The sequence below is a fragment of the Apteryx mantelli genome, chromosome 30, assembly GCF_036417845.1.
Source record: "Apteryx mantelli isolate bAptMan1 chromosome 30, bAptMan1.hap1, whole genome shotgun sequence".
Lineage (NCBI taxonomy): Eukaryota > Metazoa > Chordata > Aves > Apterygiformes > Apterygidae > Apteryx > Apteryx mantelli.
Window position 1 is genome coordinate 2,536,679 of NC_090007.1, and position 18,640 is coordinate 2,555,318.

At 39.0% G+C, this 18,640-nt stretch overlaps 1 protein-coding gene across 2 annotated transcripts in view; it reads right to left on the reverse strand.

The window, feature by feature from the left end:
* Positions 1–18,640, reverse strand: part of MYO9B (myosin IXB) — a 45,170-nt gene that overhangs the window by 2,971 nt on the left and 23,559 nt on the right. The window contains exons 13-40 of one of the 2 annotated variants that reach the window (XM_067312793.1): positions 18,057–18,178; positions 17,303–17,444; positions 16,826–17,021; positions 16,142–16,217; positions 15,499–15,588; positions 14,312–14,422; positions 13,323–13,362; positions 12,698–12,820; positions 11,939–12,019; positions 11,642–11,752; positions 10,949–11,071; positions 10,297–10,446; positions 10,048–10,214; positions 9,411–9,672; positions 8,716–9,317; positions 8,113–8,179; positions 7,575–7,705; positions 6,769–6,926; positions 6,409–6,599; positions 5,856–5,954; positions 5,131–5,307; positions 4,615–4,656; positions 3,972–4,083; positions 3,721–3,791; positions 3,042–3,234; positions 2,579–2,707; positions 1,887–1,992; positions 940–1,071 (exon numbers count right to left, since the gene is read on the reverse strand). In XM_067312793.1, coding sequence (XP_067168894.1) covers positions 940–1,071; positions 1,887–1,992; positions 2,579–2,707; positions 3,042–3,234; positions 3,721–3,791; positions 3,972–4,083; positions 4,615–4,656; positions 5,131–5,307; positions 5,856–5,954; positions 6,409–6,599; positions 6,769–6,926; positions 7,575–7,705; positions 8,113–8,179; positions 8,716–9,317; positions 9,411–9,672; positions 10,048–10,214; positions 10,297–10,446; positions 10,949–11,071; positions 11,642–11,752; positions 11,939–12,019; positions 12,698–12,820; positions 13,323–13,362; positions 14,312–14,422; positions 15,499–15,588; positions 16,142–16,217; positions 16,826–17,021; positions 17,303–17,444; positions 18,057–18,178 — 4,004 coding nt within the window. Of the gene's footprint in view, positions 1–939; positions 1,072–1,886; positions 1,993–2,578; positions 2,708–3,041; positions 3,235–3,720; positions 3,792–3,971; positions 4,084–4,614; positions 4,657–5,130; positions 5,308–5,855; positions 5,955–6,408; positions 6,600–6,768; positions 6,927–7,574; positions 7,706–8,112; positions 8,180–8,715; positions 9,673–10,047; positions 10,215–10,296; positions 10,447–10,948; positions 11,072–11,641; positions 11,753–11,938; positions 12,020–12,697; positions 12,821–13,322; positions 13,363–14,311; positions 14,423–15,498; positions 15,589–16,141; positions 16,218–16,825; positions 17,022–17,302; positions 17,445–18,056; positions 18,179–18,640 lie in introns of both variants that reach the window. The other variant, XM_067312792.1, reaches the window with a different exon arrangement.

Consider the following 18,640-nt stretch of genomic DNA (forward strand, 5'->3'; position numbering starts at 1 on the left):
GCAGCATTGCATGGTAACAGGATAAAGGGTCCACCAAGGCAAGCAAAACAGGACACAAACTGTTACAGCTAATGGCATGTGTCTTCCTCCTCTGAGATAACCAGAGCTTCTCACACAACACTGGTAAGCAAACAGACATCATGGCTGCTAACTACTGCTGCTCCTCTACCTTTCTTCCCTGTGCTGGCACACGCTGGTGGATAGAGAACGATCTTGCAACTGCCCTTTTCCACCTCTGAGGAAAAAGCTGTCATTTTTCAAACTCTGTTTTCATTGGAGGCAGGTACAAGGCCAGCCATGCAGTGCGGATGGCGAGGGGCTTTCAGAGAGCCAGAGCTGCTGCAGGGTCAGGAGGACAGAAAGGATGAAGGGCAGAACCTTCAATTCAAGGAGCATCTCAGAAGGAATGATTCAGGGGTTTCCAAGTATGCAGGAGACAGTTTATTTCTATATCCTGCTGTTAAAATAATTATGACTTACATCTCAGCAAAATATACAATTGGCATTTAACCTCCCAGAAAAGGTTATCTTTTGCCTATCTATAATAAAAATCTACTATAAGACTTATAAATTGGAGAATTTATATGGAAAAATTATTTGTAACATTTTCTGACATGAATATTTGATAAAAGTATTGATTATGAAATTTAAGACTAAACCACACAGAGTCTCATTGTCCTGGTCAGAGTTAAAAGATTTATGCCACTCATAACTCACGCAGTAATCCCCAATGCATCAAGATAAACAAGCACTATCTTATTGTATACAGCATAAATTTGAGACAGGTGAAAGGACTCAGACAAAGGCGTATAAATTGGTGGCATTAGAAGAGTCAGAATTTAGCAACTCTTAGTCCTCGCTTTCTCAGCCTGATATGCACAAGGCTATAACAAACACAGGTGGTAGTACTGGCCTTTGCAGCAAACTGCTAAAACTTACATGGTTGTTTTTGAAACATCCTTCATGCTGGTTAAAGGGTCAGAGGTATCAGGACAACGCAAGAGGCATGGAGCAAAAACAATGGCCAGGGCATTGGGTGACATACGGTTGACATCTTCTATCAAAGCCACTCTGAAATTCAATGTGTAGAGCAAAAAAGATTTTTAAGTGCACCTTGCTAGAATATAAGCAATCTGATCAAACGTTGCCAAAGAGTTCCACAAGATGGATATGAGTAGACCCCTAAGGTGCTGAAGTACATACAATAGTTCAGTGAAATGTTTTAAAATGAATTTCACACCCACTAAATAGGTAGGTTCATGCATCAGAAAAAGGAACATGAAGCCCCCCATGCTGAGCTACTTTGGTAGTCTGGCAAATCTGGCTAGTGATTTAGTTCCTCCTCTTTAAAAATCACTTTTACCTATGTTTACAGGGCCACTCAAACTTCTTGAGTTCCTTAGATAAAAGCAGCCCCTTTACTTGTATCCATTTACCCCTGCTCTCAAGCTAGCACATGTGCAAGCATTTAAAATCCTTATGCAGTCCCTACCAAATATGCTAACATCCTTGGTGCACTAATGTACTCAACCACGTACAGACCACTCACCAATTCTATGAGATCTAACTTGCTTTCAAAGTTGTTCTTACCTGATTTGTTACAAACAGACCAGCTGGCAGAAGCAAGCATGCATCTATTTTTATACACAATTATCAAATTCAATTCTTTCATTCCTAAACCAGCAACACAATCCCTAAATTGACATTCAGGAGAGGGTTCAAGCTTTTAGAAAACTTCCAAGAGGGATTCAAAAAAGCCACACACACACACGTGCCAAAATAAAAGGGCCAAAAAAACCCAACCCAAACCAACCAACCAACAAACCCCAGCCACAACACTAAAGAACAGGTCTCAAACAGAACTGCCAAAAAGAAAAGCTCATTACTTGACCAGATGGAAGATGAGTCTCTCCAGGGTATTATGATTTGCTTGTGGAAGCTGTTCAAGGACACTATAAATGGCACAGAGTTGCTCCTGTTTTTCTGGTAGTTCTGCACAAGGTGAGAAAACACAAGATCATAATTGCTGTGCAATACCAGTGGAAAACAGCCAAGCACCTTCCAAAGTTGTATCAAACTGACTGCGGTTAGAGATTACTTTCCCAGAAGCTGCTACCTTCACTTCATTTAGCAATAGTTATGACACTCCTTCAGATGCTGCTGTTAGCAAGCACCAAGTGAGACACCAAGGTCTCTAAGTGTATTTAAGGTGCTTAACTCCCACTGGAATTAAATGAATCTAAAGGAGACTTGAGGTATGTGGATGCCTAGATCTGGTCCAGAACATGAAGGGGAAGAAAAAGGATCATGAAGAAAAACCAATTCATATGCTTGCTGTTTTTAGAAAGGGCAATATAGTATAGTGACATTATGCTACAGAAAACAAATTCTGAAATGAGATTAAGCAAACTACAGGAAAAATTCTCTGAAAAATGTTTTATGTCAAAACTTTAGAGTCATTGCTGTAACTGGAAGATGTTTAGCCAACTTGAGCATCTCAGAGGTTCTTTTCCCAAATAAAGAACAAGTTTAAAAGCAAACAAACAAAAACATCGCTCCAAACATTTCTAAAACCTACCTACAGCTCGGAGAAAATCATTGTACTGTGCAGATGTCATTAATGGATCTGGTAATTCTCGTAGCCATTGCTTCAGGATCCCAGTAATAGTATGAATAGGATAATTCTCCAGTTTCACTGAATTTGGATCTGAAAAACGATATTTCATCTGGAACAGTTCATTCCTTTGATGCATACTACAGCATCCCAGAGAAGCAATACTAGAAACACTAAATTCTTTTGCCTCTGCTCACAGAATCCAAATAGTAACTCATTAAAAAAAAAAAAGTCTGCTGATAGGCATTTATCAGCTAAGTAGCTTTTGCCAGCCAATACAGACTAATACAGACTGAGCAATGAAAACATGCCCACCAAACAGCTGTTTTGAAAATATTAAAAGGTGTCAGATGCTTTCAGAATGGAAGAGAAGAGCAGGGAAAACTGATACACAAGGAAGTCAGAAGGGTGGACAACTCTGTCTGACCTGCTTGCAGCAACTGTTTCAGCTCCTTCATGCGATTCGCTGATCCTGATTTCCTGTAAATGCCTTCTGTGTAGAGGCCGTGCATCTCCACGTACTCCAGCAGCTTCTCCATGACAATGGGAACTGAATTTCTCTCACTGGTCAGGGAACTCACGCATACTCCAAAGTGACGTGGTTCCGCATCCTGTTCATTCTAGAATTGATGCAGGTCAAGCACTGTGAATACCTGTTCCCAGGCTTAGAAAATTCAGTTGTGTTTCATGCTACAGTTACCTTAAATTTCCAGAAATAAGAGCTGAATGTTTTATTCTAGCTTGCTACAAGCTTTTGATCATAAGGCAAACTCCCTAAGCTGAAGCAGTATGTGAAACTTTAATTTGCAGTACATTAGATGTTTTCTTTAACAATTTGTCCAACACAGCACACATGCTCTAAAGGAGGAGTTCCCAAAATGTCTTGAGTACCATCTTTTGGAAAAAATCTGCTGTTTCTGCAGCTGCAGGGCCTTGCTCTGTGCCAGACTATATCCAGGCAGAGAAGGGAACTTAACTCTTTAAGCAATGTTTAGTCAGTGCCTGGACATCTGTTCTTCCTTTGCTGAGCAAAAAGCATGGCATTTTACGTGCACCACTTGTGGTATCAAAGCATGGAATCCCAGATCTGTAATTGGAACTCTTACCTTTTTTTCACAGGATGTGCAGATGCTCTGGATTTTGGACATGCATTTCTTGTGACAAGTCAACTTGCAAACTAGAGAGAGGAACAATTGTTACAAACAGTTCAAATCACATTAAAATGCTAAATTCTCTGCCTTACTCACCATATAACCTGCATGTACTGTTCACTAAGCCCTGTTTGTACCAGCCAAAGCTACAAGGAATCTGCGTATTTTGTCAACTAAGAGGCAAGAATGAGGTGTTTTCCACTTACCACTGCAGAGACAGGCCTTCTCCATGGGCCAGATGTAGGATGAGCAGTGTTCACACGACTGCCGAATGCTCACTTGGTAGCTTGTGAATACATGACCGTTGTGTTCTTCAATCTGGTGGGAGACAGGGAGAAACTAATGGATTATTTTGCTTCTTTTCTTTAGAAATCTACCTACCATATCTTAGGTTTTCTACTTTTTTGTAATTACAGCTGACAGCCTTGACCTTGAAACCAGATTTCACCCTAGCCTAAAGGCAGGTGGCTTTGCTGGGTTACTTCAGGACTTGCGTGCTGTGGTTAAAGTTCATCTATGCAATACATTAGCTATTAATTGTTATTAATATTGCTTTCCTGTTAACAGTCCCATGATTGAGATAGTCATTAGGTCCTAAAAGATGCTATGGACAAGCAATGAGATGCTCGATCACCACCTATCTCTACGTAAGCAAGTTCTCTGGTTTACGGAAAACAGTTTTATATAACCTTCATATAAGAGGCAAGTGATTTAGCATGAAAAGCAGAACTTCAGTACAAAATCAGCTGTTTCAAGAGTGTTTTTCTGCATGCTTGGAGAGCATTTAGAATATGGGTTCTCTGAGAGCAGCTGAAGACGTGGATTATGGTAAGAAGAAAAAGTACTCACTGCGCGATCTTGTTTTCGTTTCTTCTTCTGGGCTTTGCTTTGCTGCAATGGGGTACAGAACTGGCATTAATCTTTGAATTTCAGGAATTCCATCCCCTATTCTCCCTACTCAGCTTCCCAGACTCTACTTCACCTCTGTACATTTGAGACAGCTCCAACTTGTATGAGGGTTGTCTGAGCTCACATAGACTGTGAACTTCCTAAAAATCAGAAGACCTCACTGTCTGATGATAAAGCAATTCCATCTCCAAAACCTTCAGAGAACTCTAAGCTTTCACAAAAGAAAATACTCCAACATTTTAAGATTCTGAAAATATTACGAGCAAGTTAAATAATGGACAATTCCATAAAGGTGTTTCAGCATTCAAAATTTGTAATGTGCAAGAACCACATGTGAAAAAAGTTTCCCAAAGAATAAAGAACCCTATGGGAAAGCATTCTGAGGTAACATGGGCCCCTCACCCTAGGACATTGTTTAATCATCCCATTAACTCAGTAACAGAGTAAGTTTTATACCTTGTGCTGTTCAGATTCCTCTTTTTTTGCATATCCTCTGGTGAATTCATCCAGAAGGGATTGGAAGAGATTCAAAACCAGCTTGACTTCTTTCTCTTCCCTTTCTTTTGCCAGATTTGTAACTAGAAGCTGGTAATTTTCCACCAGATCTTTGTAGCCAACATGGATTTGCCCATTCTGGGGAGTGGGGAGAATTATTATTCGGAAGACAGTCTTTTGAATATGGTTGATAGTTTCTGAGTTTTATAATATGTGTTTAAGTTCAGAGATGAGAAAGCATGCTCATGATTAAAGTAAGAGATAACAGCCCATGACAGAAGCAAGTTAGCACACTTCCCCCTACTATGCTGCAGAAGGATACCTGGCTGAGACAAAGCTGAGTTGGAAGAGTATTGGAAACACTGTTGGCAACTGTCTTAGGTGATTAAATACAGCAACAGAAAGAGGCTGAGGACAGTAACACCCAGCCATTTCTAAAAAATTTAGAGCTGAGCAAATGAGAAAAGGGAAATAAAGCAATCTGTTTGCTTAAGATTGCAGCAAACTGTAACATGTACATTACCGTACAGAAATATATATATATTTTTTTTCAGCTTTAACATTCAACTTTGACTTCTGCGCTAAGAATTGCATTTGTTAAAGAGCTGTAGGTCAAGAATTTAAATGGCATGCTTGATTTGTTTATTACCTATCAGCTTTTCACTTTATTGAGATTTACTACTTACAGGAGCAGAGTACATGGTCTTGATATTTCCTCTAAACTTCTCCGTGGCTTCAAAAAACAGACATTCAACACCAGACTTCTGGGAGCGCAAGTCATTGATCTAAAAGGCAAATACATCTCCATCAGATTTCATTAAAACAAGTACATCCGGCTGGTGTTAAGTTTCAGTCACTGGGCTTAGTTGTCTATGACCATACCAATTATTTAAAACAACACTTCCTAATGCACTGTGATGATACAAAAATAGGAGTTAGACTCTGAAGAACTGCCTCTACTTCATTAAAAGTCATACTGCCCCTTTGAAGACACTTCTTTGCAAACAGTAAATGAAAGACTAACATGAATGTCACCTGAATATAATGTAATATAACGCATGCAAATACTTGGAAGGAAGAAAGAGAAAGGGTTTTAATACAGACCTAATTTGGTCAAGTTATCAAATCAATTCCCCTTTGCTTTAAAACATAATAGAAACACCTAGGAAAGTCATCTTTGAAATTCCACACAAACAGTGAACACTGACCTGAATTTCACCACAGCTGAGGGCACTTTACCTTGTTTAGAAGGAACTCGTCAAGATGTTTCAGTTCATTGGCATTTGCAATCTCACGGACCATGGGAGCTCGCCAATTCTGAGATACACTTGAGATCTTGCTGATCTTAATAGTACGGTTCTTCTTTGTTTTACTACTCTCTTTTACATGGTGGTCTCCTGCCTGGAGGCGACTTGGCTGTCCAGAAGAAGCTGGAAAAGGAATTAATTTGTATTCTAAAGCACGATGATGGAATTCTGCAGCATTTGTTTCCTCAGTAGCCATATAAAACATTACAGAAACAATGATAGTAGGAAGTTGGGGAAGGACTTTTAAAACATTCTAACCACTTGCACATTCTCCAAAGTCACAGAAACTCACCTTCTGAAACTTTTTGGGGTCCTCCTGTTTCTGCAAACAGGACACAAGATACAAAGGAGAGGCCTTCTCCCTCATCAATCACATCAGGACTCTCCTTCGGAATTTTCTTGTCTGTTTTTTTCCCCAAAAGTCTACGCAAAGGGCTTTTAAAAGTAGACCTGCACATAAAAGCAGATGCAAGTTTGACACATTTGTAATGGAAGCTGGCTATACTACAAGAAAAGGCTCGTTTAACAGTACAGTAAATGTCCAAGACAGGAAAACAGACAAATGAACACCAGAAAAGACAGTCTGAAAGCGCATCTGGACATTATGATATTCACTGCGTAATATCAGATTTCAACATACACAGAGACAGCACATCAGATATCTAAGACATCCCTTCTGGTTCTGGAAGTCCCTGAGCAGCAGAATGCCAGAAGCTGGGGGAGCAGGCCAGGGAAACAGCATTAGATACTTGCTGTGTTCTTAAGCTCTTCCCCGGTGTCCTATTTTTACTCTGGGTGACAGTATACTAGATGGACCTTCAATCTGAGCCTGTATGGTGGTTCTTAAGTTAAAAAGAACCAGTTTAAAGCCATGAGTTACATAATAAGCAGAGTTTTTTTCCCCTCAGAGGTTCAGATATCATGCTTACACCAACACGAAGATCAAATCAACCAGCAACACAGTCGCTCACACAGCTGATGTCAACATATGTCTCTTTCCACAATCATGCTCTCAAGATGCCCAATGCAAGTACCAGGTGTAAACCTCCTTGTTTCATTTTCTTAAAGGCAGTCCACAGCCACACACGCAATACATACTTGGCATCTATCTGCTGACTTGGTGGCTGCGTGGAAACAGCCGAATCCCCAGTAGGTAAGAGTTCACTGGACTTCTTTTGCACAGGATGTTTCTTGTTGTCCTTTTCTTCTTCTATTGTATCTGGTGATTGCTACAGTAGAGAAGAAAAATGAGTCAAAAAACTACAAACAGAATGAAACAGATTCTTTAAATGGTCTTATAAAAATCAGATTGGTGAAAAAGTTTGCCTGGTCAAGACAAAACACTTCTTTACTTACTAGGTATTACCTTACTAAACTAAAATCCAAGTATATTTAATGCTTTGATCAAGAATCCATTTGTGAAAAAAAGAATCCATTTGTGAAAAAAAATTAAGTTCTCAAATTGCTGCACAGCATTTGGTAAAGAAATCCTGTTACTTGGATATTGAGCCAAAAATCAACCTGAAAGGAATATAGGCATCCAGAATGCACTACAGACAGTTATTTGGGAATCTTTAAACTTTACAAATAAGGATAATTAAGTACAAATAGGTACATCTTTCCATAGCCTCAGTACCTGATTAACAGCAACAGACTGAGCCAGGGTAGAGAGATCATTTAATGAAGATGAACTCCCCTTCTTTCTGCAAAATTACAAGATTAGTTTCAGGATGTATTTTTCACAGAAGTCTATAGCCTGTTAATACTTACTAATTTTTAAATAACCCATGTATCAATGTTATGTCTAAGAAAAAATCCTGATAAACTCTTGGAAGTTACTTCTAAATGCAAAATGTACTGGAGAAAAAAAATGGGTATATCAGATTTCCTGCCTTAACAGATGCTTGCAAACCAGAAGTCACTAAAACTTTGTTTGCAATGAGCAAGAAACACAAGACAATAAACTCTAGACTATTTTTGAACTGAAGTCCTGACTCTCCATTTCAGTTCAGTAAGGCAGGCTTCATATCTATTGTTAGCTTTGGAAAACATTCCACCCATACAGATTCAATCGTAGGATTGGGGACTTAAAGCCAATAAAAAGCAGCAGTTGTTCATAGTTCATTTTTTCCAATTACATGGCCAGACATGCAGGCTAGCAAGAGTTCTCCATCTATTTTTAAATATTACAGAAAACTCTTCTTTGAAAAAGTCAAAATAATTAGGAAGCTGCTCTTACTCTAGCTGATCCTGAGGAGACCGATTCACATGTCTTCTTTCATCCAAAGACTGACTTAGCATGTCATTGTGATCAGCATCAGACTGTCTCTTTCCTTTCCACTTCTCTCTCTTATATTTTAGTTTCTCTGGGTCATCCACATATCTCTGAATTGGAGAAGAAGTGGGACTATCCAAATCTTTGGTTGCCTTCTGAAGACGTTTGTTTTTATCTGCACAACGTTCAGCTGGAATTCGAAAGCTCCCAGTAGCAGGTAGGATATTTTTAAGATCCAATGCAAGATCTTTTGGCCTTTCAGGGCAGTTAAAGCTTTGGCTGCCTTTTATCTGGTTCTTTTGGTTCTCTTGTGTTTTCACTCCCTCAATAGCCTTATCTGCTCTTTCCCCTTCTGATTCAGGTGGTTGCTCAGGAATGGCACTACTTTCTTTTATTTCACTTGATACTGGTGTGCCTGAAAGAGTGTTTTCTTCGCCTGAACTTTTCTTTTCCTTGCAACTCTCTTGAATGACAGTATCTTGTGCTGTGGATTTTTTTGGCTCTTCAACAGTTTCTGGGATCTTTTTAGAAGAGGTTTGTTCTTCATGGCACAGTAAAGATGGTCCCTCGAAGGAAAACAGGACATGCTTATTCTGCAACTCATTATGTTCCAGCCCCCTCTGCCGGCGAGATTTACGTTTCTCCCGACTGTTTGTTACCTTCTCAGAGCTCTCTGTCACGTTCTTCTGGGGTAATGTAGCTTTTTCAGAAGATGAGCTCAGGTGTTCAGCTTGCTCATTTGGAGCTTCATCAATGCCCACAGCAGCTTGATCCAGCTCTGACTCGTGTTTCACTGGCAATTGATCTGTTGCTGGTTCATTGCCCTCATCCTTGCTCATATCATTCTCTCTGTCTTGAACATCCTGCATTTCTCTCTGCTTTTCTTCAGCTTTCTGCTTTTCCATAGCCATTTTCTGAAATCTATTAAAAGTTCGAAAGATGAATACAGAAGTATTTAATGCACAGTGGCAAATAAAAATACCCCATAGTTTAAACAGCCTACACAGTGATACAGACAGAGTACAAAAATACTTACAGTCCCAGCATGACTGCATGGTTATTAGGACTGGCACACATCAGTGCAGCCCAGCTGAATAACGTTCAAGTACAAAGGGCTTAATCAGTCTCCACACACTACTGGCTATTCGATACTGACTACAGAATCACGTGGTAATAACTATCTTCAGTTGTTCACTAAATCAACATATCACACAGAAATGGAATTCAGCAGGCAGAGCCAAGCAGCCAACTGGCTAAAATGCATATTTGCATACCATATTGCTTCTCTTCCTTTACCTCTTACGCTGGAGGTATCCTCTAACCATGGCTTGTACAAGACAAATTCTGTTCTTCTGCTGAAGGTAACATTTTCGCTCCCTGTATCCTCGCCATGCTGACTGAATATAAGTGGCAGCATTATTCTTCTCCAGTCTCCTCCTAACATAACAGGAACGCCACCAAGCCTAAGAAGGAAGATTTCTAAAGTTAATAAGAGGTACTCGAAGTGGTTTTTAGAAGAGATTGGCAATTTTCAGTCAAACATACCTGCAAAACAATGGCTGCTTGCCGTATTCTGAGAAAACGTCTCCTTTCCAAAACCATCCTGAGCCAGCTCTGAAGGAGAATGATTTTCCTGATAACTTCTTTGTGTAGTGTATCCTGTAGTATCTGCCGTTCAGCCTCTTTCATAAAAATCTGCTCAGTTACAGAAAGGTTCATTGACAAACAGATAAGAGATCGTCTAGAGGTATTTACACAAGCTAGAAAATGAGGATGGGAAGACTTACTACTGCGGACAGCAGTTAGTGCTCCCAAGAAGTAACAATCCTTTTGTTTTACTAAATCCAAGTGCTTGGATTTTAAAACACACTTGTATACTTACTGCCTTCAAATCATAAAATCCTTCTAAAATGAAAACATTTACCTTTTTGACAAATGCTAATAGCAACAGTTTCCCAGAAGGAACATCCTTACAGTACAGAAATCATATTCTCTACTGTACTGTAAGATGACAAGAATCATCAAAAATTATGAGATATCTACTACTGTCTGTGTCAACATTTACAGCAGTTAAAATAGCTAATTTTAGTGTGAATTGCAGAAGAAAAGAGTAACACCTGTAAATGAACTGCACTAAGTTTGGCAGTGTACATTAGTGTTTCTTATAATTGCCTTGATTATAGAAAGTTTTACAGACCTTGGTCTTCCCTATTTGATAGTAGTTTTTGTTCAGTTTTAGTTTATTCAAATAAGCAAAAATGTCTTCCCTAGATGCTTTGGCATTTTTGGGCAGTAGCACCTGAAACTGGTCTATGAATTCCTGTGAAAAGCAGAGACAGCAAGAGATCAGAGTTAGAAGATAATTCACAATTCCAGAGTTTTAACTAGATTTCTAAAATTAAGCTTGGCCATCTGAGCTGCAGGAGTTTGAAAGTACTTGTTTCTCCCTCCAAATCAAGCTACTTTTTCCCATTCTGTAGAATACAGGTTTCATTCAGTCTCCAGTTAAATTTAATGCTTTACAGATAACCTCTATGTGATCTACAAAGCTATGTGCACAAAGTATTTTACAGAAACAAATTCACATATAGAGACACTAATGTATAGCACTGACTGCTTATATTTGTGACAGTGCTCAGAATGGTTTCCTCCATGCAACAGGTAGAACAGCTTACTGGTAGATGACTCACACAACAGTTTAGAATAAAAATTGTCACCGTGCAGGCTCTGTCAAAACCACAACGAATTTTTACAGTTCACTCAGAATGGTCACAACTGCCATATGAACAGAGACATGAAAGACCCTGTTATACCATTCAGAGGCAATGCATGTTTTTCAACAGCTGCAGATATTCCTGAAAGCATAATCCACTTCCAGTTCCTTACATACCTGGAATGTATATTTGGCACTGTAGCCAGATCTTCTGATTCTCACAGTTTCTAGCATGCCCGTATATCTTAACTGTTGAAGCACCAAGCTTTCATCAAAAAGCATCTCTTTCTGAAAAAGATCAGAAGTCAACATCTAGCAATTGCCTGAACTGTCCTGCTTTTGTCCAGTAGACATTCCACTTTCATATACTGGTTACCTTCCACCTTCACACAGAATGACAGTGAACAAGATATATTATAGGGCCTGTAAGACTTAGGGCGTCAGCAGTCAGATCAACTCTCAAGGCAGTCTTACCTTCTCAGCATTGGAGCGGATGCAACGGATGAAGAATGGCTCAGCTTTCCCCAGTGTCTCCAATAATTTATTAAGTGAAGTCTGAAAGGAAATATTCAAAAGCATTTTTTCTTCAGATAGCAACATTTTGAGTTGCATTTGGCAGCAATACAGCTCCTTCCTCAGAACAGAAGTTTTTCCAGGTCTGATACAAATCCTATTTCATCCAATATGGAGGTTCTTCTGTACCACACAGCATATCCCTGTATTTGCTTTATGTTTTCTCAAGCTAATGAAAAGTGGGATCTGCGTACAGGGATGGGGCTGGTTGTAGAGAGAACTAACACATGTCATAGCATAAGGAGAATTTCTAACTGCAGTCTAACATGATTACAGTAACAAACCCTACTTCAACAAATCCCAAGAGTGAAAACCAATTTGTTTTTCAATCAAGATCACCCTAGATGCCACATATTTGCCCCTTTTTTCCAAAAAGGCACTACAAAAGAACAGTGCACAATCTCCCCTCCCCCTCCAAGTATTTCAAAAAATAGCCTACATCGCTGATCAACAAAGCAATTTTCTTAGAAGTACTATATGTATGTTCAATAAAAACTAGATACTAAATGAAACATTATTGCAGTACTTCTAATTGTCATAACCCCACTACAGCAAATATCCTGAAATAGTGAACTTCTATGCAAGTCCCAGGAAGGTCTGTTCTCATATGGGTGCTTAGATTGCACCCACAAGATGTGTACCACCATATCAGTCACCCACCTGGAACTGCGCACTTATGCTAGGGGGTTTCTTCTTTTTGTGCAAATGCAAGAGGGATTTTGTAGTTCGATCATGCAGAGTCATGCTTACTATGAGCTTCAGAGACTTGGAATCCAGCAAGTTCTAGGAGAAAGTTTTCATAATCAACATAAAGTACAAGTCACTTAAGTGAAAAGGAAATATTTCCATCTACATGAGAATTAATAAGAATGAAACCAACTACTTAGCTCCACATTCAGTGACACATTATGCTTCATGACTTTTTATATTTCACACCAAAACCTCTCCTCAAGAGTGAAAACTTTTCACTGCCCCATCCCAAGAGTGCAAGGGGAACTACATAGTCACTATGTTTGTCTTTCATGACTTGACTAGAAATAGCTTTATATATTTATGGCATCTTTAGCTAGTCTAATTAAACAGATGTCCCAATTCAGAATAGTTTTTTTTCTGTTCAGCTCCTCTTATAAGGATGAATGTTTACCTATCCTTTGGATTGTCAAAAGGGAAGTTCCCCATACTATGAAGCAGTATTTTCTGAAGTGAGTTCTGTCAACCAAAATGAATGTTCACAGTGCAGAAACACAACAAACGAGAGAAGTCTAAGTTATTTGAATAACTTTACCTTGGGAGTGATCTGCTTTTGTTTGATACCTCTACTTTTCCTGTTAAAATATTAAAGATCATTTAAGAAAAAGAACACATGATTTTTGGTTATTCCAGCAAGCCACACATTGGTGCAATTTATGAGGCAAGATGAAGGATAGAAGAAAATGAGCACAACATCACTGGGGTGTATTCATGCACAGACTGTCTTGTAAGTGATCAATGCGAGAAATGCAAACTGCTTCGCAACAAATATATATATATAATTTTTTTTAAATAAACACTGTAGGCACTGTAAGCTTTCAAAAGTGAAACATTGTATCTGAAGCTATTAAAAACTACAGTTGTAAAGCCTGTTTTTTGTGCAAGTTATTATTCTATTTAGCCAACTGTATAGTGCCTTAGTATGAAGAGATTTCAGTGACTATCAGGTAAAAAATACTTGACTCGGAAGTTATTGTGGCTTGAGCGAGAAGCCCTGTGAAAGCACTTTACTGCTCCCAGAAGGACAACACATGCCCCAGCACTCCATTTATGAATTCTGACACGTCTGAGAGCGTTTCCAGAACTTCCTGGGGCAGTACACAAACCTCAGGCATAGCTCCGATCCACACAGACAGTGAACACAACCTGAAGTTGTCAGAAACAAGGTTGTAGTCACATCCTCCTAAATCTAAGCGTGTCAGCTCCTCGACGTAAGGCACGTTCCAACTCCATGCAACACGCTACAGACTGATTTTCTTACACATTCATAGCAACAAACTTGTACTATGTTCTTGGGTTTTATAACAAATTTACATGAAAAGCAGGCTTAACCATCAGCTAACGCAAAAGAAGCAACAAAGCATTCTCTACGGGCTTTATATCTTTTGAAGGAAATATATTGTTCATAGTTGTCTTGTTTGGGTTTTGCAGAAGACAAGTTTGGGAAAGGAACACTTTTATGGACTAGAATAATTACTTGGTTATTGTTGCTCTTTCAAAGCAATACCTAGCACCAGAACTCACATGAAGTGGGAGCGGTGTTGAAGTCGATTGAGTGACCGAAGCAGCTTACATGGGTCATCACCCTGCCATGGAAGTCCTTTTATACTCGCGATGATTTGTTCATGCATGTCTCTAAAATGATTCATAGCAAAACAAAGATGGCAAACAAAGATACACAGCCATGAGGGAGAAAAGAGGAGTTAAAAAATAAGAGATCCCATCACCGAATGTGCTCCAAACAGTAACAGGCCAATCCCAGACTACTTTTTCCTAAAAATGAATTATTCAGATGTCAAGTCAGCACTTTCTACTCTATTAGTGCCCTAAATTTTAATACCACTGTCATATACTAAGTTATCTTCTAATTCTACCTTTTCATGTAAATTCTTGAGCCATCAATTTTAAATGCAAACAGAGGAATTTAACAAAAGGTACTTAATGTACAAGGAAGCTTTTTGTTAAGCCAAGTAGCTTTTTTACACAGACACAGCTTCTTTGTAAATCTAGCACTAAATATTTGTATCTATTTCCTGAATAGATTAAATAGATTTGAATACTGCAATAAGGCTGCTTAGTGGGCTCACATCAGAAGACTAGATTAGAAAGTGGATATTGCAGGAATACTTGAAGTTTCATTAAGACGCAATTTGATTGTTTATTTCAAAAATATTTACACGTTTAGCTTTTCAAAGTAAGCCTGGGATGGTCCCTAATTAGTGGTAGATTCCATTATTTTAAGCATGCACCATGCTTGGGGAGTGTTGTGCCTTGGCACAGAACTTACCTTCTTTACTCTCCAGAGAGGCACAAACCAAAAATAACAGAAGTATGAGAGTCACTTCTGACTGTAAAATGCAATCACCATTCTGAGCTGCTCCGTGAGGCAGCAGCAACACTATTACAGACAGTTGCTTGTTTTCCCCAGTGCCACTGAACATTTTCAGAATATCAAGTTTTTGTTTTAAGATATTGCAAGGGAACAGGTGCGTTACACTGACCAATCCTTTTGCCTGAATTGCACCTTCAGTTCTTAGCTGCCACAAGTGGCGGAGACTGTCCAGAATGTAGTAATTATGAAGTAGTATGAAGTGATTACTTTATGTTTATTACACTTCAAGGCTTCACTTTCACACAGAGCATGCTCAGAAGGCCAGTCTGTCCAGGAATGTGCCTCCCTGGCCTTTAAGTCCAGGCCTATTTCTACTTACTTCTTGTTTTCATAAAAAGAAATGATGTCTTCAAAAGCATTTATATCGAAATCCTCAGAACAATCAAATGAGAAATCAAGCATTGAGCAGCTGCAAAAGGAACATGTATAGAACCTAAATACTCCATTGAAAGGCAAGTATGCCTATATAGAGCAATGTTGGAGCCAGTTCAGGATTTGCCCTGCCTCCTAATCATGTCACTTCCACATGCCTAAAAATAAGAAGGCTGCAAAAAAGTGAGTGTTCCTATGAATTCTTCATCATAGACTAGCTGCATAGGATGCTATGCTAGCTATGTTAGCAATGCTAACAGCAACTTACACAAAATATATATGGAGCATTCAGAAACCCAGTGGTAAATGGAACTCAGGCTGTGCCACCATTTGGTAGCACCGGGTCTTACATAAAGCATAGCTGAGTATTGTTTTGATAGTATTAAAAGGGCCAAACAAAACAAGACAGGGAAGAAATAAAACCTGCCATCCTTGTGGAAAGATCTAGCTGATATTTGATATATGAAAATGTGAGTCAGCAATTCAGGTCTTTTTCCCAGCCAATGTGTTGTCAGTCTTGCTACACTTGGGTATTATCCATTGTTCCATTTAAAAAGCTACAAGATAAGGGTTGGGTACGTTTTTCTCACCGGTAAACTTTTTCAACTGGTGTATTTGCTCTCTGGAGTTCTCCAAGGGGAACTCGGGGTCCATGACGCACCACTCCTATTATGAAATAATCAATAGGTTGAATTTTGACAAAGCTACCAGGATAACAGACAAAACATCCACCAATTATAACAAACAAAGTATCTATCCAAGGGCCTGGAGTTTTTCCTCTAGTATTTTAGCTATTAAACTAGACCATTTACTTTGGTTCTCAAATTACCTACTACTACAAAGTAAGCTGCAGCTGCTCAGAAAAACTTTGCAAATTAAACTTTCATCTTGAATACTCATCTGAAAACTCAGGGAAATCCGCAAAGATCAAAGATCAAAATAAACAGTAATAGGAAGAACTATGCCCAAACTAGCAGTACCCGAACTAGCAGTACCTCCCCCATCTTTTACAAATATGACTTCAAAATTGGCACAGCCTGCTGGCTACAGTGCACTACCTGGAGGTGGAAGTCTGAATGATCTCAGATAAAAAAAAATTGACAACCTTTTTGGCATGTCCATGTTAAGTCATTTTCACAACTCAGCTTTGTCTTCAGTATCAGCTAAGATCACATTTGCATGATAAGGTTTTTCAATAAACTAGTTCTGTCAACAAGTATTAATCAGTTGTACAATATTTGAAAGTGTTTCCAGAATGTTTTTTCCTACCATACCTGCGGTCTTCTGAGCTCTCTGTCGCCCAGCTTCTGCAAAGACGGCCATCGCTCGAATAGCTGCCCGCAGAACAGCCCAACGGAACACAGCTACAGGGTCCATTCCTATCAGCTCCCGAACATAAGCACTGTCACTACTTCGCAGTAAAGCAACAATATCTGGTCTCATGTAATCCATATTCTTCTCCCTGAAATCCTGCAAAATAGGAACATTGAACCACAAGCTCTCAGCAAAGCAGGTACACAGACACAACCCAGAACTGTGTTTTGAGCCGAGAGATTCATCGCTATTCAGAATAATTCACCATTCTAAGTAATTCTCACTACAGTGAGCGTTTTATCAAAGCCTGTAACAAAAAAATCTAAAATACATCCAAGGACACAGCTGATTTAGTCCATTCTCAGCAAGTTTTCTACACCCACACAAGTCAACAAGGAAAAGAAATTTCTTTCGTGACCATAAGAGCTACCACCTACTTTTATCTGGTATTTAACTTTTCCAGCAAAGTGTCGGATGATAAAAGCAGGCTCCATCACTGGGGTTCCAACAAAAAACTTGTTCTCTTCATGCTGCTGTTTGAATTTTGCAAGTAGAGTTTGGTTGGTGGCATGTGGAAAACTAGGAACACAAAAGAGGGTTAGCTATTCTTCTCCAAATACAGGTCAGTTTATTGAGCTGCAAGATGCCAGACTGAAGAACAGATATTGATCCTTAAAGAAAAAACTTTATTGTCTGAAATCTCTAAATCTAGCATTACTGACACACTTGTTTTGGATTTAGAGGCTGGCTGCTGGATTTCTGTCCAAAAATTAACAGCTCCACACATAGCAGAATATTCTGAAGTTTCAACTGTACGTCAATGTTTCCTCCTACTTCACCAATTAAGTTATGTTAGTACCACATTAACTAATTACCGCATTTAGTTGCTTACTGTTCCAGAGGCTCATATGCATGCATTTACTTTAATCCTAATTACACAGTAAAACACAAAAACAAAAATTTCCGAATTTGCTTAAGCCAAAATTTAATTTTAGCATCAATTTATACTACCACCATATTGGAATCACCAGAAACAAATGGGAGTGCAGATCATACTCATGAGATGACCATTCCCTTCCCACAACATTCCTCTTATTTTGCAAGTGCTGTATTTCTGTTCCCTTCCACCATCCACAGTCCTTCCCTCCTCCCTGCCACACAAGTATTTTTTGGAAGATATTTGGTGCTTACTTGCTTTCTTCATCCAGAAGATAGAAGAGGCCAGTGGGCTTCTTGCTGATTAAGTGAATGCAGGCCACATTATCAGTATAGTCAATATTGTGCCAACTGATCCCTTCACTCTTATATTCCTCCTGTGTAGCTCAAGAAAATTTCCTCATCAGTATAGTGCCCTGACCTTTAACGTCCTGTGGTCTAACTGCTTCAAAGGCATTCTTGAATAGCTATGGTAAGTTGAGTTTGTTAGTTCAGGCAGCAGAAACAAAAATAAGGAAAATTTATAAATAAGAACAGAACAGCAGGTATAGTGGGTCAGACCAAAGGTCCACCTAGGCAAGTCACTCTACAGTAGATGTTTAGAGTAAACTGCTTACAAACCAAAACAGTGAGAATAATCCTTCCCCTGTTGTGCCTTTCCAACAATCAGTAGTCTATGTACACTTGGTAGTCAGACCTTAAATCTACATCATCACACTTAAAACCCTAAGTAGACATATTTTCAAGGGATCTAAGCCTATTTTTATCTTCCACAGTCTTTATAATATAAGAAATGACAAATATTTGATGTTAAGCTCCAAAATTTCCAAATTGCACTG